General features: G+C 46.6%; 4 protein-coding genes across 6 annotated transcripts; 1 reads left to right on the top strand and 3 right to left on the bottom strand.

Moving 5' to 3' along the window:
- Positions 1–2,605: 2,605 nt before the first annotated feature.
- On the bottom strand, positions 2,606–4,454 carry sstr1b (somatostatin receptor 1b). The gene has a single exon (XM_088377350.1). It carries the CDS (start codon positions 4,330–4,332, stop codon positions 3,232–3,234), a length of 1,101 nt encoding a protein of 366 aa, XP_088233476.1. The 5' UTR covers positions 4,333–4,454; the 3' UTR covers positions 2,606–3,231.
- A 3,725-nt stretch (positions 4,455–8,179) lies between these two features.
- Positions 8,180–11,477, bottom strand: LOC148403736 (uncharacterized). The gene is made up of 7 exons (XM_088377381.1): positions 10,832–11,477; positions 10,164–10,421; positions 9,756–10,022; positions 9,262–9,522; positions 9,126–9,176; positions 8,935–9,057; positions 8,180–8,867 (listed from the first exon to the last, which is right to left on the bottom strand). Exons 1-6 carry the CDS (start codon positions 10,875–10,877, stop codon positions 8,951–8,953), a joined length of 990 nt encoding a protein of 329 aa, XP_088233507.1. The 5' UTR covers positions 10,878–11,477; the 3' UTR covers positions 8,180–8,867; positions 8,935–8,950.
- A 3,557-nt stretch (positions 11,478–15,034) lies between these two features.
- On the bottom strand, positions 15,035–17,945 carry znf16l (zinc finger protein 16 like). The gene is made up of 4 exons (XM_088377266.1): positions 17,807–17,945; positions 16,359–17,212; positions 16,045–16,194; positions 15,035–15,970 (listed from the first exon to the last, which is right to left on the bottom strand). The coding sequence occupies exons 2-4, from the start codon at positions 17,074–17,076 to the stop codon at positions 15,339–15,341; spliced, it is 1,500 nt and encodes a 499-aa protein (XP_088233392.1). The 5' UTR covers positions 17,077–17,212; positions 17,807–17,945; the 3' UTR covers positions 15,035–15,338.
- cited1 (Cbp/p300 interacting transactivator with ED-rich tail 1) lies at positions 16,309–24,862 on the top strand. 3 transcript variants are annotated; one of them, XM_088377628.1, is made up of 5 exons: positions 16,310–17,037; positions 19,516–19,666; positions 20,188–20,451; positions 21,338–21,422; positions 22,643–24,862. In XM_088377628.1, the coding sequence occupies exon 5, from the start codon at positions 22,669–22,671 to the stop codon at positions 23,155–23,157; it is 489 nt and encodes a 162-aa protein (XP_088233754.1). In that variant the 5' UTR covers positions 16,310–17,037; positions 19,516–19,666; positions 20,188–20,451; positions 21,338–21,422; positions 22,643–22,668; the 3' UTR covers positions 23,158–24,862. The 3 variants fall into 3 exon arrangements, with proteins under 3 accessions (XP_088233765.1, XP_088233754.1, XP_088233760.1); XM_088377639.1 differs by lacking the exon at positions 20,188–20,451 and having other exon boundaries at positions 16,309–17,037; XM_088377634.1 differs by lacking the exons at positions 16,310–17,037; positions 19,516–19,666 and having other exon boundaries at positions 19,723–20,451.
- Positions 24,863–25,454: the final 592 nt, after the last annotated feature.

Genomic DNA, 25,454 nt, shown 5'->3' with positions numbered 1-25,454 from the left:
TCGCTTGCGTCTTGCTGAAGTTTTTGCTTCTCCATTCATTCACCAGGCCTCGAGCAGAGCAGAAAGAAAACAAAGGCTCCGAATCGAAGAATGAGACAATATGATTGTGCTCATTGTTTACAGTTTAACATCAAGTGCTTTAGCTGGTTTTGTCTGTATCTCAAACATTCTACATACTTAGGACCCAACTTGACTTAAATGCACTCAGCGTTATTGAGAAAGCTGAAGGACCTAATTTGGTTGATTTATTACTGAGTGTTGCGTGGACGGTGACTCAAAATACAATGCGTAGAAGACGGGCCGGATAAACGCCGAGATTTATTTTATGTGTCATATTTGGATTTACTGCTTTAACTGAGCTTCAAAATGAATTTCCTAAACAAAGCTAAGCTATGTTATTACATTTTGTACATTCAGAATTAGATGGCCAGTCATGTGTCATCTTTCATTTTTATTTGCCTACTTGACGAATTGTTGACAAAGTAATGAAGCCCAGCAATGCTTGTGTGGGTGGTCTTTTCACTGGAAGCCTAAATTGAACTTTTTCGGGGGGGTATGTATAACTTCATTTCCCAGGACCTCAGTCTGCAGCACTGTGAGGATGAATTTGGCTACACATTGATGACTTTTGCAAGGCTCATGACTTGTAGTATTGTTTGACAGTCATATTGGAAGGGACTCTTGGTACAGGCAAGCCAAAAGCAGGCATTTAGAAAAAGGGCATTGTTGTTTGCTATCTGAATGATGTGTGATTCCGCAGCCGCTGATAGAAAACACATGTGAGATGTTTATGTCCGCAGCCATCCTCCAACCCTGTCGTGACCCGTCGCTGTGTTCCCAGCGGTGCTGATAAAACCGACGTGTGCGAGTGTGGCTGTGTGTGCATCAGGAAGATGGTTGGCTGTAAGGGGGAAAAAAAAGGTCATTGCTTCATCAAGTCTGTTGAATAGCTCTTTTCAAAGTCAAAAGTCAAAGTCAGCTTTATTGTCAATTTCTCCAGATGCCAAAGACACACAAAGAAACCGAAATTTCGTTCCCCCCTATCCCACGGTGACAAGACATAGTCCACAATCTACATACAAGTATAACAAAAGCGTGCTGAATAAATAATGAATAAATAACACAACAATAAATAAATAAATAAATAAGAGGAGCAGAAAAAAAAAAAAGGAGCAAGTGCGCGTACAGCAGACATGTGGCAACAGTGCCACACGCTACGCAGAAGGGGGTAGCGAGTTCAGGGCCCTAACAGCCTGGAGAAATAAGCTGTTGGCAAGTCTGGTGGTGCGGGAGCGCAGGCTCCTGTACCTCTTCCCAGAGGGCAGAAGGTCAAACAAAGAGTGAGCCGGGTGACTCACATCTCTGGCAATCGAGGTTGCCTTGCGGGCGAGATGGGAGGTGTAAATGTCCTTCAGGGAGGGGAGCGAAGCACCAATGATCTTACCAGCTGTATTCACTATGCGCCTCAGGGCCTTCAAGTTCTGTTCAGTGCAGTTACCACCCCAGACAGCGATGCAACTGGTGAGGACGCTCTCAATGGTGCCACGGTAGAATGTAGACAGGACTGCCTGAGGAGCACATGCACGCCTGAGCTTCCGCAGGAAGTACAGGCGGCGCTGAGCTTTCTTTGCCAGTGACGAGCTGTTTGCGGACCAGGAGAGGTCCTCACTGATGTGCACCCCCAGGAACTTGGTGCACCTCACCCTTTCCACCACAGCACCGTCGATGATCAGCGGCAGGTGTGTTGTGTGACCCTTCCGGAAGTCAACAATGATTTCCTTGGTCTTATTGACGTTCAGCAGGAGGTTGTTGTCCCTGCACCACGTGGTCAGAAGGTCAACTTCCGGCCTGTACCGAGTCTCGTCGCCCTTCGTGATGAGACCCACCAGAGTCGTGTCGTCAGCAAACTTCACTATTTTCCCAGTGAGGATTGACAAAAGTCGCGAAAAGTATCTCAAAATAAAAGCCAGTTAGAATAGTTGATGTTTGAAAGACTGAAACTCATTTTTTTTCACGGGCCGCATTGTAGTCATAGCTTCTTTCGGAGGGCCATTATGACGGTCAACCCAAATAAATGCATAACCACCTCATATTATATACGGTAAAAGCTACGAAACAAACTGACAAATAACTCGTTTTCAAATCAGACGAGTCAAAACTGGTCAAATATTTAAAAAAAAAAAAAAAAAAAGGATATTATTAAACGTGGAGACAATTTGCAATTGTGGTAATGCGCAATTTGTCTTCGCGGGCCACATAAAATGATGCGGTGGGCCGTATCTGGCCCCCGGGCCTTGAGTTTGACACCTGTGCTTTAGGCACTACAACTTCTGTTTAGACCTAGAAGCTTGTTCATTTATTCTCGTCTGCGTGTGCGTGCGTGTGTGTGCCAATGAAAATTTTTTGGACAAGCTTGTTGTTATTTTATTTGCAATAAAGCTGCCACAGCCATCACAGAAACATATATATATATACATATATATATATGTCGACTGTACATCCATACAAAAGTAAACACAAAGTCTATAAAACGCAAGTCAGCACCTACGCACAGATAAACAAAATATACCTGTATTGGATATACAAACATACAGGCTAACTGAAACGTATACAAGCTATCAGTCAGCACAAACCACATTCAAATGAATTTAAATGCCATTGATCCATTCCAGCCTCTCCAAAAAACAAAACATTTTTGGGAAAGTTGTTTCCGATAAAGGACCGTCTCAAACGAAAATGTGTTTTTACCCCTTAATTGAGGTGTTAAACACATTAGCTGTGTCAAACTTACGTTAGCATTTAGCACGACTCCTCCAGCTTTTCTTGCCATTTCTTTGTAATTGTGAAGCTTGTTAGCGATAGGGCTTATTCACAGCCGCGCAAGCGATAATTAATGACTTAGAAGCGACTCTGCAATGTGTTTAGGAGCACTAGTGGTCAGCCGAAGATGCTGCTAGCTAGCTAGTTCCGCGTAGATAGCACAGAGCTCTCCTCGACCCCCGACAAGGTGACAGGTTTTAAGCAACCGTCGGAGTGTTTGTTTTTTTTCTTCTATTTTGCTTTGACGGTTGTTTTATTTTCACTTTTTGCTGCTCAACGAGTTTGACCCGGGAACTGTGATGCGAAACCCCTGTCAAGAACATGGACGAACAGTTCTCGGATGCTCTCCTGCTAAGTTTGGTTTGTTTATTTTGTGTCCATACACACCAGGCTTTCTTTTGGGAAATATCTTCACACAGCGGTAGTGCGCGAGGTATACGTTCCGTTACGAAATACCATATCGGAGGCTGTTAAGTCTTTGGGGAAATCAGGGTGGGCACAGGTGGCCTGTCCCTTGACCACTCCAGCGCAGTAGTCCACCTGCTCGGCGTCCACGCCGGACTCCAGCCAGCGGAAGCACACGATGCGCTGGAAAGAGCGGCGGAAGTGATCTGACACAAAGCCGTAGAGGATTGGGTTGGCGCTGCTGTTTGCATAGCTGAGTATGACAAAAAGTTGGGTGACCATGGGGTCCGGCGGCCGGTGGAAGACGCTGACCAGTTGGACGACGTAAAAGGGCATCCAACACATGACAAAGACCGCCACCACCAGCAGCACCAGGCGGGTGATCCTCTTCTCTGAGCTCCGCCGTTGAAGCCACCCGGCTTTTAGCCCCACTGCTCGCATCCTGGCCACCATCAGGCAGTAGCACAAACATATGGCCCCCACGGGTAGCAGGAATCCCAAAAGAAAAGTATAGACCACAAAAGCTTCGGACCAGGACTCCTCCGGCCACAGAAAGTTGCAGTCCATGGCGCCGTCCTCAGCCGGGACGGTGTCGGCAAAGATGATGATGGGCAGGATGACCACCAGCGACAACCCCCAGATGCAAACGTTGACCAGTTTGGCCACGGTTGGGCGGTGGTAACGCGCCGCCCTAATGGGGTGCACCACGGCCACGTAGCGATCCACACTCAACACAGTGAGACAGAAGATCGACGTGAACATGTTAATGCCGTCCACGCTCAGCACAAGCCTGCACATGAGCGAGCCGAAGGGCCAGTGACGCACGGCGGCCGACGTGGCAAAGAAGGGCACGCTCAGCATGAACAGCTCGTCGGCGATGGCTAAGTTGAGGATGTAAATGTTGGTAGCTGTCTTCATTTTGGCGTACTTGAGAATGACGTATATGACCATGGCGTTGCCTGTTAGGCCCACGCAGCACACCAGGACGTAGATGGACGGGATGATGATTTTACTGGCGTCTGGATCCGGGTAGTAGTCCTCATAGTCGGCACTCGCGTTAGGCGCCGGGCGCGTCGGCACAATTGCAACACTCACGTTAAAATCCATGATCGCTAGCCTTGGGGTGGCTCAAATGCTATCGTCGCTAGTCCTCCTGAACAGATAAAAGAAAGGCAGATTAGCAATCACTTTGTAGCCAATTGGGTTTCTGTGTGTGTGTGTGTGTGTGTGTGTGTGTGTGTCACACACACATCAGCGCCAAGGGGACTTTCGAGTTGCCTTAACCTGCTTTAATGTACGCAAACTTGCTTTTGAAGTTGCATTAGTGGAAAAATTATGCAGAGCTACGTTTGAGGTGGTGAGAAAGAAAGAGATGCTTTAACGCGGGTCTCCATGATCCTTTTCTACAGAATTAGTAGCCAGGACAGCTCATCCATTACGGGGATGGATGAAAGCACAGATAGCTCATTGTTGTGGTAATGGGGGAACATTCAGGATGGTTTGAGTTATCTTCCGGAGAATGCAATTGAGTGCATTGATGTGGGATTAATGCCTTCACGCCAGTCCCTGTCATGGAACTAATTGGAAGATGCAGTGAATGTCTGTTCCTCTCTATGGAAATATCAGGGTCTTCACATAACAATGTAAAAGATGTTTTTTACAAGTCTCCAAAAAAAAAAGAAAAAAACCCCTTGAAAACAAAATGTGGAATGACCTAAAATTCACATAGCCGTCCGCAGTGCCCCCCACCCCTCGTACCTCTGTCCAACAATCATGCACATTTTTCAGGTAACACAATCATGGTAGTGTCTATTTGGAGAGCTGGTTTGTCACAGCTGCTGGTGCCGCAATTGCTAGCATCGTGCCCACCCGTCCGAGCATTTGTCACCTGCGCAACCCCACCGAGCAAAGCGCACAGCAATCTTCCGAATGCACGGAACAATCTCGCTCACGACTTTCGGTATCGGCTTGTAGCTTTGCGAGCAAGCGTAGGTCTTTCCTGCGCGGTATTTTCTCACCTCCCGGCTTCTCTGGTCACTGCAATGCTTCCCCCGGTCCACGAGTCGCATCCTTTGACACACTGCTTCGTCCTCTGAGTGTGTCAGTAGCATCGGATCGCTTCATGCCGCCTCTCCTGTCTGTGTGTGTGTCTGTGTGTGTGTCTGTGTGTGTGTGTGTGTGTGTGTGTGTGTGTCTGTGTCTGTGTCTGTCTGTCTGTCTCTGTGTCTGTCCCCCACCCCACCCCGCCCGCCCGCCCCTGGTTGATTTAGCATGCCATCTCAGCCTCCCATCCTCCTTGGCGTCTTTTGGCCAAGCTCCATATATTTCAGCGTCTCATGACTCCACCTATGCCTGTTGCATGAAGTGATGCATCTTTGGCCAATGGACACGCTTCGTCACAAAGAGGGTTGAGAGGCCCGAGTGCTTCATTTGTATTCAATCCTATTTATAATGTAGTTGAGGTCAAGTCAAAAATGTTTATAGAGCATAATTTGTTGTGTGCGGCCCACTACTCCACAACTGACTATTTGGATTAATACTGCATTTGCGGAATCGTAAGAAAAAACAAATCCACCCGTTATGAGCCATTTGCGGGCGGTCCCTTTGTCACTTGCCGGCTTGTCAGCTGACATCGCAGGGCTCCGGTAACGGCCGATTGGGCTCAGCTCTATCCTGGGTTTGGTCAGGTGACGTTTGCCGGATTTTATATCCAGAACTTGGTGATGTTGAGTCCGAAGCGCCACTCCAGCGTTTACAAATGTTGAGCTCGCCAGATCCGAAATGCTCCGGATTCTCGGCATCTCTTTGGTCGTGTTGTGCTTTGATTGACTTGAATGGATGACCCTCACGCGGCTGCTGTGCTTTTTTTTCTTCTTCTTCTTCTTCTTCTTCTTTTGAGGATGATGACGTGTCCCTTTTCACCGGCATTTGTTGTCAAGAACATGGTTTCTCTGGCTCGCATTCTTTTTTTTTTCTTCTTCTTCTTTTGAGGATGATGAAGTTTCCCTTTTCACCGGCATTTGTTGTCAAGAACACGGTTTCTCCGGCTCGCATTTCAACGTCACGCTGCAGGGCTTTGCACTTGAGGTGCTGAAAGTGTCAATGGCCGCTGCTCCACGTTCTCCACGGTGTGAGTGCGAGTGTGGCTGGTTGTTAGTCTCCGCGTGCCCTGCGATCGGCTGGCGACCGTTTCCGGGTGTGCCCCGCCTCCTGCCCAACGACCGCTGCGATAGGCTCCAGCACGCCCGCTATCCGCGTGGGAACAAGGAGTAGAGGAGATGGATTCAGATTGCAAAGCCAAACGCTTTTACGAGCGTGCACCAAACTATTCCGTGCAGCTTGAAAATGCCAACTTTGGGGCGCCGGGACTTCTTTGGCCCCCAGGTGACCTTTGGCAGCTGAACGTTACATCTTCGAGACTGAACAGCGTGCGTCCGTTGACTATTTTGACGTCGATCACGTTCTTTGCACCCTGATTCAGACTCCGAGGGTGCAAAGCGAAGCTCCTTTTCGGTGAGCATTTTCACATGCAAAGCTACGCGCGAGTCTTGCGAGCGTTTTCCTGCACCATGACGTGGATTAACCACAGGCTACATCGCAAAAGACGACAGATCTGAAAATGTTGACCTGCGCAAATGGCTATGGGGAAACACAGATTTTTCTTTCTTTGTACTCCCATTTCGTATCACTCGAGACCTCTTGATACCATCTGGCAAACCACAAGTGACGTAGTTACATTACAGCCCACGCGGCCATAAAGCCTGTTTTGCGTCGCTAAGACTCTTGGGTCCGTTTGCCGAAACCGAGGAGCTTGCACTCTGTTGTCAAAAAGGGGCGCCGATTTTCAGGTTTGGGTCATGAGAACCGAAACGTTCAATGTACAAAAGCAATCGTTTCAGATACTTGTCGAGAAACATTTCAAAGAAAACACAATGTAGCACACGCAGACGGCCGGGGGAATGGTGGCTTTGCCAATTTAAGAACAACGAATTTGATTTTTTGAATTTGAATTTGATCGACGAATGCACGCCGGAACGTTTGATGGAGCAGTCTCAGCTGTGTTTTGGCAATAAAAAAAGTCCCTTCAAATGAATTGAGAAGTGCATGCGGGAAAGTTGGATCCAGAAATCCTCATCTGTCTTTTGGCAAAAGAGAGAGAGAGAGAGAGAGAGAGAGAGAGAGAGCGAGAGAGAGAGAGAGAGAGAGAGAGAGAGAGACAGAGAGAGCCTTTGTTTGATTGCAAAGTGCATGCGCAAAAGGTTTCATACAGAAGTCCCACCTTTCTTATGGCAAAAAAAAAACAGGTCTCTTCAGTTTGATTGAAAAGTGCATGCAGGAAAGTTGGATCCAGAAATCCTCATCTGTCTTTTGGCAAAAGAGAGAGAGAGAGAGAGAGAGAGACAGACAGACAGACAGACAGACAGACAGACAGACAGACAGACAGACAGACAGACAGACAGACAGAGAGAGCCTTCGTTTGATTGCAAAGTGCATGCGCAAAAGGTTTCATACAGAAGTCCCACCTTTCTTATGGCAAAAAAGAAAAACAGGTCTCTTCAGTTGGATTGAAAAGCGCATGCAAGAAAGTTTCGGCCTGAAAAAAAACAAAAAGAAAAAAAAAGTCCCTTCAATGTGATTGAAAAGTGCATCCAAGGCGGTTTCATCCATCAATCTCTGCTCTTCGTTTCCCGCACTGCATCGCCCCGTTGGCCCACAAGACGGCGCCAATCCCACCTGTCTTCAAAAAGTCAATTTTGGGGAGAAGTGCATGCAGGCACGTGTGATACAAAAATCCCACTTGTCTTTAAAAAGTCATTTGGAAACAAAAATGAAAAACTGCATGCAAGAACGTTACATCCATCGCGGCGGGCCATTCCATCTCTGCCATCTTTGATGTCCCGCAATTGGCCCACAAGATGGCGCCAGATCGATTGACTGACACACCACCACCAAGTGGGATGAAGACTTTATTGTGGTTCCGACTCAATAATAATACATGACACCAATGCAAAGTTGCACCATCAAATTCGAGCAATCCCTTCCAATGCGCTGCAAGCAAAGCAAACGCCATCAAATTCAAGCGAGCCCTTCCAAAGCGTTGGTTGAAAGCAAAGTTGCACCATCAAATTCACCACCTTCCTTCCACAAAACGTTTGAACTTGCTAAAGTTCAAGTCGAAAAAAATTGCAATAAGTAGAAGACAAAACAAAAAGGTTGCACCATCAAATTCACCACCTTCCTTCCAGAGCATCCCAGCAAAACGTTTGCCAACCTATGCAATCAATTGTAAAGAACCTCATATCATAAATGGAGTGGAACATTGAATAAGAGCCAAAAAAAAGCGCTTTCCCGCTGCAAACAAGTCAAAGGCCAACCGCTCAGGCGTCACGAGTTGTTGCCCTCCCTCGCGCCAGATGAACGCCAGATGATGGAGGCTTTCCATTGGCCCAGGGTCTCGTGCCGCCGTCAACGCCGCCGCCGCCGCCGCCTTCCCGCTTCTCCCCATCGGCTTTCCGTGCTTTTTTTTGGCAATTGCTGAATGAACGAATGAATATTTGGATTGCTGAACAAATACATGAAAAAAGAAAAATGGAAGGGCGCGCCACTCGCACGTCGACGTCGTCGCCTCCAGGATCTCTCGTCTGAGGAAAAGCAGACAAACAGCCGGTTGTTTTGGAGCAAGAACAAAGCAAAAAAATGGCAACTCACCCGGCGGCCGCCGGGTCTACAGCATCATCACGTAGAGCTCAACGAGGACGCTTATCAGCAGCAGAGCGACGGAGGTGGACGCGCCCTGGGGGCCCCTTCCTGGGAGAGAGGTTGGGCCCGGACCTAGAGCAAAGATGGCAAACATTGGCGGTGGCGGGGCTTGCTCCACTGACAGACATGCCAGAACTCACCTCCGCTACCCTTGTTGTCGCCGTGGTCCTCGCCGACGACACAGGGTTGGGCTGCAAGGGGTGAGCAAATTCAATGGGATGGTGCTTTCCAAGCCCCCCCCTAACACGTCAACCCAAGAAATGGCGGCGTGCTCACCTTGGACGATGAGAGTTACGCCGGCGCTAGTAGCAGGTTCATCAAGGAAGCCCGTGACCTTGCAAACATAGTTACCGGAGTCCTCAGATGTCGCATTCTGGATGGTCAACTTGCTGGTGGTCCCATCTTTTGGCTTGTTGTCCTTGGTCCAAGAGTAGGATTTTGCATCACCGGTGACCGTGCACTCAAAGATCACCTTGTCGTTTGGACACACGCGAGCTTTGCCCGTCGGGATTTTGACTTGGGCGTTGGAGACATGAGCTGTTGGGAAACAAAAGTTTGACGTTTTTAACAAGGGTTTGAAAAAGTGCATGGATCAAGTAAGACAGTTCACGGACAACAAAATAGCAGCAGCGCTTTTTTTCAACGTGCGCCGCCTGCCGCGACGAGCCCGTCGTCGGGATTGTTTGAGCGGCTACTTTGATCGAAACTTCAAACGGCCGCGTGGTGGTAGCCAAGCGAAAGGAGCGCCAGAGACGCGACGCCAAACTTACCTCGGACTGCGACTGGAAACTCTTTGGGGAATTCGGCGTTGCCCGCTTTCTTGGCCGTGTACTTCCCGCTTTGAGTTTTTGTCAGGTTGAAGAGGCCCAACTCTTTCTTACCGGTGGTGAACTTGGGTGGATCATTAGGTTTATTGTCCTCGATTTGGCTTTCAGACTCAGAAGGTGCCGTAAAGTACCAGGTGACACCTGTCTCTCCGTCCAGCTTGATGGAGCCACCCACTATGACGTTGCACGTCTGCCCTGCGGTGCAGGTTTCTGAAAAAGCCCAAAAGAGTTGTATAGAGTTATTCACCTCCAAGCGCAGGCGGCCAAATCACAAAGTACACACGCAGATGGATGTGACTGGCTCTTTTCCATCTCAATTTGCTCACAAAATCAAATGGTCGTGCAACTCACTGGCACCAACAATGATGGTGAACTTCTCGACCGTGGATGTGTAGGTGGCCTTGTAAAACCCAGTGTTCGCTGCTGCCAGGGTGGGTATTTCCAGGTCTTTCTTATAAGTCGTGTCAGGGTGTGTCACTCCACTCCCTGGGAGATCATTGCCATTGAACTTCCATGTGACCTCGACTTGAGCTGAAGTGTCCAGTTTGAGTTCGACGTCCGCATCGCAGAACACCACCTCACCCGCCTTGCCGTTGCATGGTGTCGGATCTGGAAAAGCAGAGGTGGCCAGCCAGCGCATGCTCTTACTCCCACGGTGTAAAAGGACACCAAGGATTGTACAGCCAGAAAGCTACTTCAAATTCAAATCAAGGCGCCAAATAATAACCCTACAAACACATTTTAGCAATGAGCTTTGTCATTTGCGCACTTTGCTTTCGGCGAGCCATTTTGCCAATGGACGACGTCCAAATTCCCAAAATGAAGGGTGAAGAAGACATTGCAAGCGCCACAACAACAACAACAACAAAGTGGCCCTTTTTCGAGTCAACATCGCTTTGCGCTTTGATGACAATTCATTGATTGGCTGCAGTCCTTTGGATTGTCTTTATTGCTTGGCGCTTTTGACCAACTTGATTCCACTGACAGCGGAGCACAAGGTGTGCGAACGCTTTTCCTACCTGCCGAGTGGACGCAGAGGAGCAAGATGATGGTCACGAGCTTCATTCTGACGAGGAGAGAGAGAGAGACAGAGAGACAGAGAGAGAGACTGGTGGGTGGCTGGCTTGGTTGGTTGGTTGGTTGGTTGGTTGGTTGGTTGGTTGGTTGGTTGGTTGGTTGGTTGGTTGGTTGGTTGGTTGGTTGGTTGGTTGGTTGGTTGGTTGGTTGGTTGGTTGGTTGGTTGGTTGGTTGGTTGGTTGGTTGGTTGGCAAGTTAATGGCTGGCTGGCTGGCTGGCTGGCTGGCTGCTGCTGCTGCTGCTGCTGCTGCTGTTCCGACTCGACGAGCGAATCAAGTGACGATCGGACGCGAGCGCTCCCTACTAGCCGCAACGTGCGTGACGTCACGCCGCTTTGACACGCGGAGCCCACGCGCGCTTAGCTTGATGTCAAAGCGGCTGTGAAGGCTTGCAAGTTGTTGCCAGGCGCCCAACTTTATGACTGGCGTCCGCCATCAGTCAGATAGTTCAAGACAAACAGGCAAATGAGTCAGCCAAATGTGCGAAATGGCGCGCCACGCTTGTTTTGGAGTCGGCTTAAAATCATCACAATAAAGTACCTGTCTTCTCACGGATCTGAAAGAAAAAGAAATCATGCTTGAGTTTCGTTTCTTATAGTTCGTCCATCGGTTGCATAAGATAAAGTCGGTATTGGCACGCCTTCTTTCAAGTGGCTTAAAAAAAAAAAAAGAAATACACACACACACACACACACACACGTATATATATTTCATTTTGTCAATTCTTTTCCATTTTTCATCGATCTGAAAAAAAATCATGCTTGACTTTGTTATAGTTTGTGCAGAGGTTGCGTAACATAAAATTAGTATTGACACGCATTCTTTGAAGTGGATTCTAAAGAAATAAATACATGAAAAGAAAGAGATATATGTATATATGTATATTTATACATGTATGATACATATATATGTGTGTGTACATGTATATACATTTAATGTATAGTATAAAATGTATATATGTATATATTAGATATATATATGTTATGTATACATATGAGAGTATTTTATATGTTATGTCATGTATACATATTAGAATATTGCGACGTCAACGTTTGGAATCGCACTCATAAAGACGGAACGTCCTTTTCGCTCCAGAGTGAGCAACATTGTCAGAATTGAAAGCCTTCAAACCAACGGCTCGCTTTGTGATCCGGCCCGCGGTCCGCACCTTTGACGGGCGGCCCTGTCCCTTTGCATCAGAGGACAAAGGCAAAGCTGAAGCCCTCGACTTCCCTCGACCCCCCTCCAGCCACCCGTGGCAAGGTTGCATCATCTTCCTGACTGCTGTTGGCAAAGTGATGGATTGCAAATCTCCATTCTCATGCTTGCTCGCCACGGGACTCATGCGTCCGCCGAGATCATGACACAAACACACACACACACACACACACACACACACACACACACACACACACACACACACACACACACACACACACACCGTTTGTTGCCTTTGTTTCGTCACGTACGCAAAGGTTTGGGCAGCCCAGCTCATTTGCAGGATTTTCCTTGAGGAATCGTTTCAGTTCAATGTATCAGACACAGTGATCTTTGAGACGTCAAATGAAGTTGATAGGATTGACAGAAAGTGTGCAATGGAACAAAATGTCGTAGGCAGCTGCATGTATACATTTGGGCAGAAAAATCCTCCTTTGGCAGAAAGAACAGCCTAGAGAGAGGCTCCCAGTCAGCGTCCAGATCCTGCTGGAAGAGAACATGTGGACCATTCTTCTGGAGGAGGGCTATTTAAGGCGGCCGGCCGCCCACTTGCAAGCTTGCAACGTGGGAGCCTCCAAACAACCGGCAAGCCACCTGGAAACAACGACTGCTTGACGTCGGGGTTCAGGGCAAGGACACGAAAAAACAGCTAGCGCAGAGATTTCAGCTGTCACTGACTGAGGAACATTGTGATGCGATTTAGCTACTACGTAGGTCATGTTCTTTCTGCAAATGCACCAGCTCCGAAATAGTGAGGGACGTGGCACTTTTCTGTTGGGCTGCCCGACTTGAGGCAGCGGCCTCCTTGGGTCATCTTTCGCTCAAGCGTGTAAACGCCACTTCACTCTTTTGGTCGATCGACTACTATATGACGATGGGCTGAAGTGAAATCGCTGATCCCAACAACCGCGGTCATTTTCCGAATGGAACATCTCCAAAGCAATCAGGGCTGCCCCAACCACTGAAAATGACGCAATCCAAAGAAGTTTGGAGAGCACCCGCCCAGCCGCCTTGCACTCACTCGGGTGACACCTAGCTGCCTCTCGCTCGCTCTCTCTCGCTCGCTCTCTATCGCTTCGTATTTGTGCTCTACCACATTTTTGAACGTGAACAGACCGCTCGAGTTCAATCTTTTCATTCTTCTTACGTCTTGATCCTTCTCTCAACTTTTCTGTCCCATCTCAATAGGGCTGAAAGCATCTGTGGCTTGATGTCTTGCCTTACCAAAGACTTTCAGAAAGCATTTGTGTACATTATCAAAGGTCCCCCATACTTTGAAATTACTTCAAAGTCCCATAGGCAAAGGCATCGTAGGCAACACTGTGCCCTCCTTCCCTATGAGTTTATTGTCCACGTTTCTGAAGCAATTCAAAACGCTAAGACACAGGTGTCAAAGTCAAGGCCCGGGGGCCAGATACGGCACACCACATCATTTTAGGTGGCCCGCGAAGACAAATTGTGCATCGAATACTTATGTCAATTCCAAATTTTCACTTTTAAAAAGTAGAGATGTCCATAGCTTTTTTTACTACCATTCAATTTTTTTTAAATCATTTATATTTTTAATTATTTGATGATTTCAATGTTTCATTTTTAAACATTTGAACAGTTTATTCGTCTCTGTTTGAAAAACGACTCATTCATCAGTTTGATTTGTAGCCTATACTACAATATGAGACGTTCATACATTTATTTGGGGATGATAATTTGAATGGGCCTTTGAGGCAAACTATGACAATGATGCGGCCTGCGGCAAAAATAAGTTTGACACCCTTGCTCTAAGAAGAACCACAACTGTTTGACTACAAGTGGTCTGTGCTTCATCAGCACAACCAGGACGGACAGATGGACGCTGGTGTACGGCTTCATCCCGTTACGAAAGCACACGAGTAACAAGACATTACTAACGAGACCTTTCCAACTGATTGATTAGCCTTTAAAAAAAAAAAAAACACATGCAAACACTTCACAACGTAAGACAACAATCATGAGATTCAAACATTCAGCTGATTTTTGCCATTTTGTTTCTTTCTGATGTCAAATTAAAAGCTTAAAAGTCTTTTTGGAATTCAAATGTTCTGCCCGTTGCGTTCGCTTTAAAATGACGCTGCCACTTTTGCCTCTCACATTCGCCTCATCAGATCGGCTCACACGACAAGCGGCCTCCGAGTACCAAAAAGTTTGGTAAACAAGAAGATCAGCTGACAGACTGATCCAACATGACCTGAGCTCCTTTTTTCTTCTTGGAGGATGGGTTGGCACTTTTCAAGTCAATACGTTAACTTGCTTAAGTCCACAGCTCAGTCCAGGGCCTGGACTCGAGGAGCTCACAGACGGTCGCGGTCCGCGGAAGAATTTAGTCATCATAATCATGATCACTATTAAACACAGAATTAAAAAGCATTTTCCAGAAAAAAAAATAGTCGTATTAGAAAGAAAAACTCATGTCAGGAAAAAAGGCATATTTTTCGAATTGAAAAGCATATTCCTGATAAAAGAAAAAAGTTGTATTAAAAAAAAAATCATGTCAGGAGTTAAGCATATTTGTAAGAAAAAAATACTATCGCAAAGTTTTTATTTTATTGTAAATTTCCAATGATATTTTTTTGCAGTTAGGAGAGTAAAGTTGTATTTTGTCAAGAAGCTTGTAAGAATAAATTGATCACAGATTTAAAGAGAAGTCACATTCTCCCCAATAATCTTGAGCGTGGGATCTTGAAGTCCAACTTTGGCAGGGGAAGAAATTCACATTTCTTTGTGAGGGAGCCACTGATGGTGTCTGTTTTGCGTGAGAGACACACACACACACACAAAGCAAAACTTTTTTCCTATGCATCTGAAAATGACAACTTTATTCTGCAGATGGGTGGGTAGGCACAGGCAGCACAGTCAGTTGACATCATGAAAACGCAAAAAAACACCCATTGATATTGTTAATAGGTTGTATTTATTCATTGAAAAAAAAGGATTGTCTGTGGTTAGCTTTGACTTCAATTGTTTTGAAACATAAAACGAGCACAAGATAGTGTGTGACAGCACACAACGCGGGTTATATACACGACTCGATATTTGTACGCAAAGCATCAGCAGAGGATCGGCCGCCGTGCCGCGCGATGCCATCAAAAAACGTGACCGTATTGCGTGAGCAGACCGCCGGGATAACGCCAATTGTCAGTTGTCTTGCAGGCGGACTTGGCGCAAAGTCAACTCTGATGCGGTCTGCCGACTCAGGTCACTGTGGTGGTGCGCACCGGTGACTCTTATAAGTGCCCAGGTGGCGGAAGCTGCGTCCGCACTGTTGACAGCAGTACGGCGTGGCGCCGCTGTGAATCCTCTGGTGGGTGTACAGGTTGCCCAGCTCCTTGAAGCGCCTGCCGCACTGCGGGCACGCGTATGGGCTCTCTCCGGTGTGCACCCGCTGGTGTCTCTTGAGGCCAGAAAGGACGGAGAAGCCTTTGCCACACTGGAGGCACGGGAAGGGGCTCTGGTCACCGCTGTGCACCAGCCTGTGGCTCTTGAGGCGGGCGGCGTGGCGGAAGCGCTCCCCGCAGTCCGGGCACACAAAGGGCTTTTCCCCGGTGTGGATGCGCTGGTGCTGCCGTAGGTTGCCCAGGTAGTTAAAATGACGACCACAGTCGTCGCACTCGTACCTGCCCTTGAGTGGGACCTCCTTTTTGACAGGTCCTCCTTCCCCGTCGTCCACTGCCTGTCCTTGGTCTCCCGCGGTGGTCTGCGGGCCTTGCAGAGCTTGAGCGCCAGCAGTGTCCGGGTGGATGAGTTTAACATGTTCCTCCAGGAATGCCGAATCGGGGCAGAAGGTTCCGCACAAAGAGCAGATGAAGGTGTGGTTGGGGAACTGCTGGCCTGGAAACACAAACAAATACTTGATGGGATACTTTTTTTTCTCTATGATTTACTTATAATGTGACGCAACCCACCTGCCTCAGGGAGTGGATGTGTGCCACCCTCACCGGGGGAACCGGGCACTGCAGAGAACCCGGCGGGCTGGACGTGCGGGAAACGAGACGAAGCCTGTTCCGCAGAGCCTTCGTCCTCCTCCTCATTGTCACACTCCGGCTGCTTCCCGACTGCAACGACAACTCATGACTCTTTGTCTAAAGATGACACAAGATGGCAGCATAGCACATGGGACCGACATGCTACAAGGTTCTACTGAAGAAGAAAAAAAAGAAAAAAAAAAGAAAAAACCTTGTGCTCTAAATATGCAGCATTTGAGGTGAATCCATTTTACCCTTCAGGTCTGACGAGTACTCCATGGGTGCAATCCACTCGTAGTCATACACGCGTCGGCTGCTGGACGGCAGCATGTTGAAGATGTCATCTGTGTGTCCAGGAGGCCCGGAGACGCTCATCCCGCCATCCGGCCACAGCTGGAGGGGATGCTGATCGTCATCCTGGCTACTCTGGTCGCCTCCGTCCATCTCCGTGGCCCCCCTCGAGTTCTTGTCTTTCATCAAGTAGTTGCAAATGGCGTCAATGTTTTCTTTCTTCACCCCGGGCAGAAGGGACTTTTTCTCTCTTTTTGGATCCACGCTGATCATCTTGGAGCTTCTGAAGGCGGCGGCATCGGAAACCTCTGCAGCGTCTGGAGCCTCCGTAGCATCAGGAGGAGCTTCCACAGCCTCCTTGGCATCTCTATTAACGTTGCTTAGCTTCGCTTTCAACAGCGCAATCTCGTCGGTTTTGTCCCTCAGCTCCATCTTGAGCGCCCGTATCCGGATGCCGAGAATGTGTCGTATCTCGGCCATGGCGGCGTCCAGAGCGGCGCTGATGTTCCTGCCCAGGTGTTCGCTGACCGAGCTCACCGAGCACAGAAGCTCTTCGTCGGACTCCAGATTCAGGAAATCGCCGTCGGGGCGGCACGTCGACCCAGGAGTTTCCATGAATGCTCCTTGTAATTCGGGGGACAGGTGAGTGCCTGAATAATTCTGATTTCTCTTGCGACTCATAGATGATTTATCAAAAGACCAACGCACTTGAAGCTAGCCGGTTAGCTAAGCTAATGTTTTGCTGCTGCACTGGGTGTATTTTCCGAAGTGCCTCGTAAAGCTAGTGTGGATGGTAAACCGGACTCGGAGGCACTTCCTTTCAAAACAAAAGCTAGAGACAAATATGTATTATTTTGAAAGCAGCAATTTTCTTGTTTTGCGTAAGAGGCTGGTAAAACGCCCTAATGTAACTTGAGACCCAACAAACAGTTTTCACGGTTCCAGGAGTGGTCATTTGCATGCCAAATAGTCGTATTTTGTATAGCTTGTATGTATAGTTTGATGAAACAATTCATAAGGATAGATACAATTGTAACAATCCTTAAACGCACCTAAATATTAAAACTTATTTGTTATCACAAAGAATAAATGAGCGAGAACACTTGGACGCCCGAATTTCTGACTTGTTGCTTGCGTGATTGACTGACGGATTGGTTGATTGATTGATTGATTGATTGATTGATTGATTGATTGATTGATTGATTGATTGATTGATTGATTGATTGATTCCGCACGTCCTGCCAATCGAGGCGTCGACGCCCTTTTGCGCAAGGCGGTGGATTGAAACAACTGCTACTTCCAGGATAAGAAGATCAGAAACAGGGTGTGTCTGATTTAATTCAACAGGAACAAAAGGGTTAAAGGCTGCAGAATTAAATCAATGAAATACATATCAAAGAAAAATACTTACATAAATGACAAGGTAAATGAATCATGATGATAAAAATAGTTTGGGAAAAAGATAGTTCAATAATTGGTTTTAAAACCATGTACAAATGTAAAAAATCTGCTTTTTTTTTTTTTTTAATTGAGAAAGTATCTTGATATCCGACCACACAACTCCGGAGCAGGTGCTTATATTTTACTCTGCACCACTCCCATTCGCAAACAGTCAGCTGTTACGTGCATGTTGCCCTCTAGTGGACAAAACAATCCAATCGTGTGGTGTGAGCACTCGGTGCCAGACTCTTCCAGCCAGATGATGGCAGGCTGACAGCTAATTATTGGACACAATGAAGCCATTTTACTTGAACACAAACTAGCCTCTTTTTCTTTTGGGCTTTCCACATTCTTTGTGTGTCATGTGCGTGTTGCCCTCGCTTTCTTCAGTGCACTTCACTCCCCTCGGCTCCGAGAGCAAGTCTTTATTTGCACACAAGACTAGAGCAATAATAACAATAAAATCTTTGTACATTTACGTACAAGAACTCCCAATTACCCACGATGACCAAGCAAAGCTGAACGCAGAGAACCGAACTCGCTTTGTGACCAGTGGGGACATGAGAGTACACTATTCTATTTCGCAAAAAAATCTCTCATAAACAATCGGAAATAGATTTCTTCACGTAATGCCATCTTGCTTTGGAATGTACAACAAGTGTGTTTACAAGCATAACAAGACATTTGAAAAGTTAAAATCTTGTCATTTTTGAAAATGTTCCCTGGAAGAAAATATATGTGCTAAGTGGAAATGCCACGAAGTAACCCACTCAATCAGACGGGAAAGGGAGGGACAATGGGAAAAAGGGAAGGATCCCACCTCTTTCCTTCTCACTTCCTCCTTTCCTGTCTGCTGTCCCCTCCCGCCCTGGGTGGCGAGTTGCACCCCCAAAATAGTGAAGATGTGTCCTCAATTACGACGGCCAAGCAAAAATGCCATGTTGTGTCTGTAACAATGTTGGGATTGTAAGATAAAATAGAGTCAGCTGGCCGCCGCCATTGCCAATTGGCTTCAGCCATATCAATAAATTAGTGTTTTGTAATCTACACAGGAAACTGCTCCTGGATGCTCTCACTTCGTTCATGTCCTAATTAAATCACAGTGAGCAGGATGTGAAACCCTCGTTTTTGTCTTTGTGGCATCTCAACAGCCAAAGACACACAAACAAACTAAGGCAGAACTCGTGAAGTCAGACATCTGCCAATGAGTTTTTGTCAGCAAAGCATTTAAAAGGTGGGTGTGGCTAATTGGTGGCTCGCAGACAGTCTCGCCCGATCTTCCTCTTTTTTTTTTATATATATATATATTTTTTTTTTTTTCTAATATAAATACAGTGGCCACGGCGAATTGGTTCATACGAGGAGGCGCTGTTAAGCTTTAAACTCAGTTTGAGGCCATATTTTAAAAACAAAAAACATAAAAAGTACACATGCAGGACAACGTTGACAGCTTCACAATGGGTAGAAAAAGTGACATCCTCTTTGACTGCGGCAGAGCAATTAATCATCTATGAGTGTGTTAGTGACGTCTGCGCCATCCTCTTTTGCGTTATGTCCATGTGTGCACCTCTCACTTCACTGACTTGACTCTCTCTCTCTCTCTCTCTCTCTCTCTCTCTCTCTCTCTCTCTCTCTCTCTCTCTCTCTCTCTCTCTCTCTCACTCATGCTCCTTTTTTCAGGGGATCTGAAGAACGTGCTCTAGGAGACGTCGACTCACTAATGAAGACAATATGGATGGCAGGCTTTCAGCTTTCAGGGCTGCGGCTCTGATGCAAAAGAAGTTTGGAGGGAAAACATTGGCGCGTGGCTTCCAGGAGAAGAAATTGAAAGGTTTTTGGTGCTTTCTACCCAACGTTCTCATGTTTGAATGTGTTTTACAAATTGGGTCATTGAAACTATAGTCCCCCCCCCCTCCCTCCCTCTCGTAAAAAACATCCCCAGAAAAAGGGGTATAATTGCCCATAAATGGCAAAAGCTGGCGGCAAAGCACTACTTTTGTTTAAAAGAAACTCCTCAACTCACTTTAGCATTCCGTTCACAAGCGTTATGCCTCAGAATCCATAATAATTTTGTTTCTTGGCTCATGTTTTATTACATATTTGGCTCTATCTTACATGTACGCAATCGCCACAGAGACACACTGACAATGACATGTTTATAGCTTTTTTTAAGACTTTGACTGTCTTCATGATCAAGTTCTTGCTTTTTTTTTTTCTTTTTCTGCCCGGAGCTAAATGTATTTCTTTAGAAATGTCAGGCACCTTTATCACTTTATTTCCATCTTGTAACATAAGGAGATAATGCGCTTTCTTTCTCTCGCGCGCGCTCTCTGTCACTCCCCTTCCGTCCAGATCCTGATCCCGAAAGGGCGATCCAGCCCCTTGTTTTCCTACAACACGCACGCTCATTGACTCACTTTGCTCACACTGCTGGTGCGAAGAGAGGAACGGGGCGGCGCCTTCACTGCACTTGTATTGCGTTCAGCATTGAGGAGCTGACAGCGACTTTGTGCGCGTTACAATTGAGTAACACAAAGTGTGTATTTCCCCTTCCACTTGAGTTGCTCACTTTCAAATGTGATCTTCTTGGAAGCGTGACTGGCCGTCCACTGCGAGGTGAGTAACCTCTAATAGTCACTTGTTGTTTAAGCAAAGTACGTATGAGTTGTGCCAAGTTTGTGCATGGCTCCCGTCAGTGACTATTGACATCATTCTTGCATTGAGGTCAATAATTTGCTAGCGACACCTTGGGTCCGGCTTCTGTTTCACGTTGGAAACAATGACAACACACATGAACAAAGAGGCACGAGTTCATACGAACATGAGACATCATGTCACGCTCCAGAATTGCATCAAAGTTCAAACAACAGATGGCCATGATGGCAACATACATGGCTTGTTGTTTGCAAAAGAACCATTAAAAGTATGGCACGTTTAGGAGCAGGCCTTTTTACATTCTGGCCCCTAGAATTGCTCCAAACACTAACTGTGCATCAGAGTCCAATAATCAGTCATCCATCAGTTATTTGCAAAGCGAACAATCACTGCCAGGAATTGTCACGGCCCGATTGGCCGAGACCTCGTTCTGTAGCCGCTTCATCGACACTTTGGAAGCCCAAGCAAAGTGGTGGAGGTTCACCGGAAAACAAGATATTGTGTCTCCGGCGGCGTCACCCGGCATCCTTCCTGACTCAAAAACGTCTTTGTCGTCCTGTTTTTAAAGAGAAGCTGATATCCTGGCATCACTCCCAAAACACCAATACGCTTCTACTTTTTCACTTCTAACAAACAAACAAAAAAATCATATCACCCAAAACATTTTCATGAAAAGTACTTTTTGTAAAATAATCCACAGTCATTATAGCAACAGGGTAATCCATTTCTGCCTTCAAGTCGCTGAATTGAATTCTTCTGACTGCTATGACATTTTTTGTAGTACCAAGAAAAATAGATTAAAATTCCCTTTTTGGACTAAAACTGTTTTCCATTTTTGTATGTGCAGCTTTGAGACTTGAGGGAGGAACAAGAAAAGGCGAGCAACACAAAGTGAAAGCCCATCGAGGAATCACTCCAGCACACACACAGAGGTTTGTGATAATTTTCTTCACACTGCAAATTCTTGCCATGTAGAACCTGCGGCTGTAGGTTTGGTCAAGTTGTCCAAAAGTTACTTGGCCAGTTTCAGCTCACATGCAACAAACACTGAATAAAAATAAACAAAAATTAGAGTTCATAGTTTTTTTGTGCTCTGTACAGTTTGGTGCAGCCTGGTTGTGACACTAATCAATTGATAAATACACACACACACACACACACACACACACACACACACACACAGATGCACATGCGGCGAGCTGCCACCGACAGCTGTTTGGTGTCATTGTGTGTGTTAACTCTATCAGTCGAGTGCAGCTGCGTGCCTGCCTTTTTCAATTAGGTTTCCCACGTACAATAGCAACGGAGGCGGGGGCCCCGTGGGGGGGGGGGGGGGGGGGGGGGCTCATTACTTTTTCCATAACATGTCTAAAGAGCGTCCATGTTGATTGTCATGGTGAGCTGCAAAGGTTGGACGGAGGCAACTGGAGTCCATTTTGATATGTTTCAGTTCCATCCAAATGGAATGAAAATATATATTTTAAACTCTTTGAATTTTAAGACACTCCAATGTATGGAGATGTGAATCAAATTAGGATAATTTGAGTTATCAACGCACATTTTGACCTTCAAAATAGTCTCTTTTTTTTTTCAGGCTCCGCAGATGATCAATCAACAACCGCACTGAGAAAGTGAAAGGTTGACTTCTTGATGAATTAACATGAATCTTTTCTTCCCGTACATCTTCTGAGATGTGTATATCTTATGTGAACTTATATGCGCTTCTACTTATATGAGAGTACTTTTTTGTCATCTCTGGTATTTATCCAGCCATGCGACCGAATCAAACAGGCTGTTGTTCTCCCACACAGACTCGCTACGAGCGTTCCGTCAGCTCGCTCGTCGCCGGCAGCTTTTCAAGGTTCATTTGCCGCTCAATAGATCATGAGGAAAAGCAGACTTCACGCAAATCCGCACACAAACGCGCGCTGGAGTCTTACGCGAGTCATGTGGTCCCGCCGGGCACCGTACCCAACCCGTTCCCAGGCGGCTCTGACTTAAGTTTCCTCACTGGTCGGCCGGGGTCACGAGAGCGTGCAGACAGAAAGGCCTTGAATGACTCAGGAGAGATGAAAATAAATCAATTCTTCCTTTGACTTATATGCTAATATACACTTAAAAGAATAAAAACGTGATGTTTCATTCGGTGCAGGTGATGACCTATTTACTGGTGGTGCCATGAAGGACCTTTCCTCTTCCTCCTGTCCTCTCAACTCCCTCTACCCGTCCTCCAAGACTTCAGCGGGACCTTTTTCTCCATCCCCGGGCGCCGTCCCGTCGTCCCTGCCGTCGTCCCCCAAGCCGCAGCCTTTCTGCCTTCAGACGGGGCCACACCTCATCGCCAGCATGCAGCTGCAGAAGCTCAACTCGCACTACCAGAACCTGGCGGGCTCCTCAGCGGGACACCCGACACCCGGTGCCGTCCAAAGGGGATTTCGAGCCGGAAACCAGATTCTGGGGCCCTCCGGGGGCCTCGGTGCAGCGGGGGTGGGTGCAGGGACGCAGGACGCCGGTCCGAGCGGAGTCATGGACTTTGACCTCGTGGACGAGGAGGTCCTCACGTCGCTGGTGGTGGAGCTCGGACTGGACCGAGCCAATGACTTGCCTGAACTCTGGCTGGGCCAAAACGAGTTTGACTTTGTGTCAGATGTGGTGGCAGGCTGCTGAGCAACAATCTTCAAGCTTCATTTTGACACCATTTAGACCTCTGTAAAAATGGTCTCATCAAACAATTATGTTTATGAAAACAAGCCGTTTGGAAAGGGACAGACTTCTCAAAGTCAAAGTCAAAGTCAGCTTTATTGTCAATTTCTCCACATGCCAAAGACACACAAAGAAACCGAAATTTCGTTCCCCCCTATCCCACGGTGACAAGACATGGCTCACAACAGACAAACAGTAAACAAGTATAACAAAAGCGTGCTGAATAAATAATGAATAAATAACACAACAATAAATAAATAAATAATTAATTAAGAGGAGCGTAAAAACGCGTACAGCAGACATTCCCGAAATTAGCGCAACAGTGCCGCACGCTACGCAGAAGGGGGTAGCGAGTTCAGGGCCCTAACAGCCTGGAGAAAGAAGCTGTTGGCGAGTCTGGTGGTGCGGGAGCGCAGGCTCCTGTACCTCTTCCCAGAGGGCAGAAGGTCAAACAAGGAGTGAGCCGGGTGACTCACATCTCTGGCAATCGAGGTTGCCTTGCGGGCGAGGTGGGAGGTGTAAATGTCCTTCAGGGAGGGAAGCGAAGCACCAATAATCTTACCAGCCGTATTCACTATGCGCTGCAGGGCCTTCAAGTTCTGTTCAGTGCAGTTACCACCCCAGACAGACAGACTTCTATCCAATTTCTCACAGGTTTGATTGTTTGTAAGTAAATGATGGCCAGCAGCTATTCCGGCCAATTTAAGAGCACTCCTGTGCTCTTAGTTTGGGTAACAGGCAAGGCAATCAACGAGTCCCTCAATAATCATGTAATATTTGCCTCACAGACACCTTGGTCTCAGCTCCGATCACTTTACCTCGCGCAGCACATCAAAAGTAGCACGCTTGAAAACAAGACCACTTTCAATCATCACCTTAAGCTATTTTCTGAATGTCTTTACCTCACTTATATGATGAGAATGTACGTATGTGTCATATTATGGTGAAATCTCCTGTAGTTTTGGTAAAACCAAGGCTCCCATTGGGTTAGCGGCTGTGGTATTTGGTAGGATGAGGAAGCCTGAAGGAGAGGAGACAAGGAGCCATTGCTGTCTCCCATTTCCTCCACAGTGGTGGCTTAATGAGAAGAAGCTGATGGACGGACACACAAAGACGCACCTGTTTCTGCTGTTCTCCTTGCAGCAACATGAAAGTGGGATGCCGGCCGGACTTTATGATGAGCCACAGTATGCTTGCTCTTTTCCCAATGAACAATATTGCACTGTGCTCTCACGGTGGGGAAAAAAGCCTCCTCTTTCGCTCGCTTTCTTTCTCCGGCCTCACAAGGAGAGTAATTGTCTGACAAGTGCTTATCTCCATGCACTCGCCTTTTTTTTTCATGTTGGAATCGAGCTGGAGCAGAACTTTGAACAGCAGCCGATGTCCAACCGGAATGGAAAGACAACGGGAGTCTGTGTGTGACTACCTTGCCGTGACGCGTCGTTAATTGTCAGTAAGGTAGATGCGCGCGATTGGGTCACCAAAGTGGGTCAGTGGCCGTCTGGGTATCCCTGTTTTGCTGTTGCTCTGTGTCACTGCATTCATCCCATTGAGCCATTGTTATTAAATCTAATTCATTGTCATCCTCGGAAGTCAGCCTGCTGCTGCTTTTTTTTGTTTGTTTTGTTTAATCTTTTTTTTTATATATATATAAACGGTTGTGACTGTATGTTTGCCTTTCAATTCATCAAACATTTTTTATATGGCATAGTTTTTTTTTTTCAGACATGCTATAACGTCAGATTACTGTCATAATATCCTCCAAATCTGGAATCGTCTATAATTTGGGTGTTTAACAGCTCACGGGTAAATTTGACGTTTACCTGACTTCAAAATGTGAATAGAGGCCGCCATCTAGTGTTGTTTTCTATCATTTTGATGGGTTGTACTACTACTCATATTTATTGGTTTGTGTTTATTGATGACTTCATTTGTTTCTTCTAACAGCGAAATTAAAACATTTAATATGAATAAAAAAAAGAAACAAAGTCGCCGTTGGGCAAAATTCACGTGGTCGAAACGAGTTGGAGGGTGTAGGAAAGTAATCCTTGGTCTCTACATTATTTTTAGTTTCCTTATACGATATCCATGGTTTCTGCACCTCCAATTTTGTATTGCAAATCTAACAAGCATTGCACACTCACAAATAATCCCTCAGTGACGCACCAATCAATAATAACAAAAAAAACTTCAAGAGGGTCGCACACACCGGGGAACTGTTGTCCATCTTGAAGTTGTCAAAAATTACAAACATAACAAAC

This window comes from Syngnathus floridae, chromosome 1 (assembly GCF_059516105.1).
Source record: "Syngnathus floridae isolate MCC-2025c chromosome 1, RoL_Sflo_1.0, whole genome shotgun sequence".
NCBI classification, from domain to species: Eukaryota; Metazoa; Chordata; class Actinopteri; order Syngnathiformes; family Syngnathidae; genus Syngnathus; species Syngnathus floridae.
The sequence above is the reverse complement of the archived record's forward strand: the minus strand, read 5'-3'. Positions and strand labels throughout refer to the sequence as shown.

Coding starts and splice junctions, on each gene's coding strand:
- sstr1b (XM_088377350.1), bottom strand. CDS start 4,332: ATGGATTTTAACGTGAGTGTTGCAATTGTGCCGACGCGCCCGGCGCCT.
- LOC148403736 (XM_088377381.1), bottom strand. CDS start 10,877: ATGAAGCTCGTGACCATCATCTTGCTCCTCTGCGTCCACTCGGCAG. Junction 9,177..9,261: donor CGTAACTCTCATCGTCCAAG/GTGAGCACGCCG, acceptor CACCCCTTGCAG/CCCAACCCTGTGTCGTCGGC. Junction 9,058..9,125: donor CGACAACAAGGGTAGCGGAG/GTGAGTTCTGGC, acceptor TCTTTGCTCTAG/GTCCGGGCCCAACCTCTCTC.
- znf16l (XM_088377266.1), bottom strand. CDS start 17,076: ATGAGTCGCAAGAGAAATCAGAATTATTCAGGCACTCACCTGTCCCCC. Junction 16,195..16,358: donor GTACTCGTCAGACCTGAAGG/GTAAAATGGATT, acceptor TTGTCGTTGCAG/TCGGGAAGCAGCCGGAGTGT. Junction 15,971..16,044: donor ACATCCACTCCCTGAGGCAG/GTGGGTTGCGTC, acceptor TTGTGTTTCCAG/GCCAGCAGTTCCCCAACCAC.
- cited1 (XM_088377639.1), top strand. CDS start 22,669: ATGAAGGACCTTTCCTCTTCCTCCTGTCCTCTCAACTCCCTCTACCCG.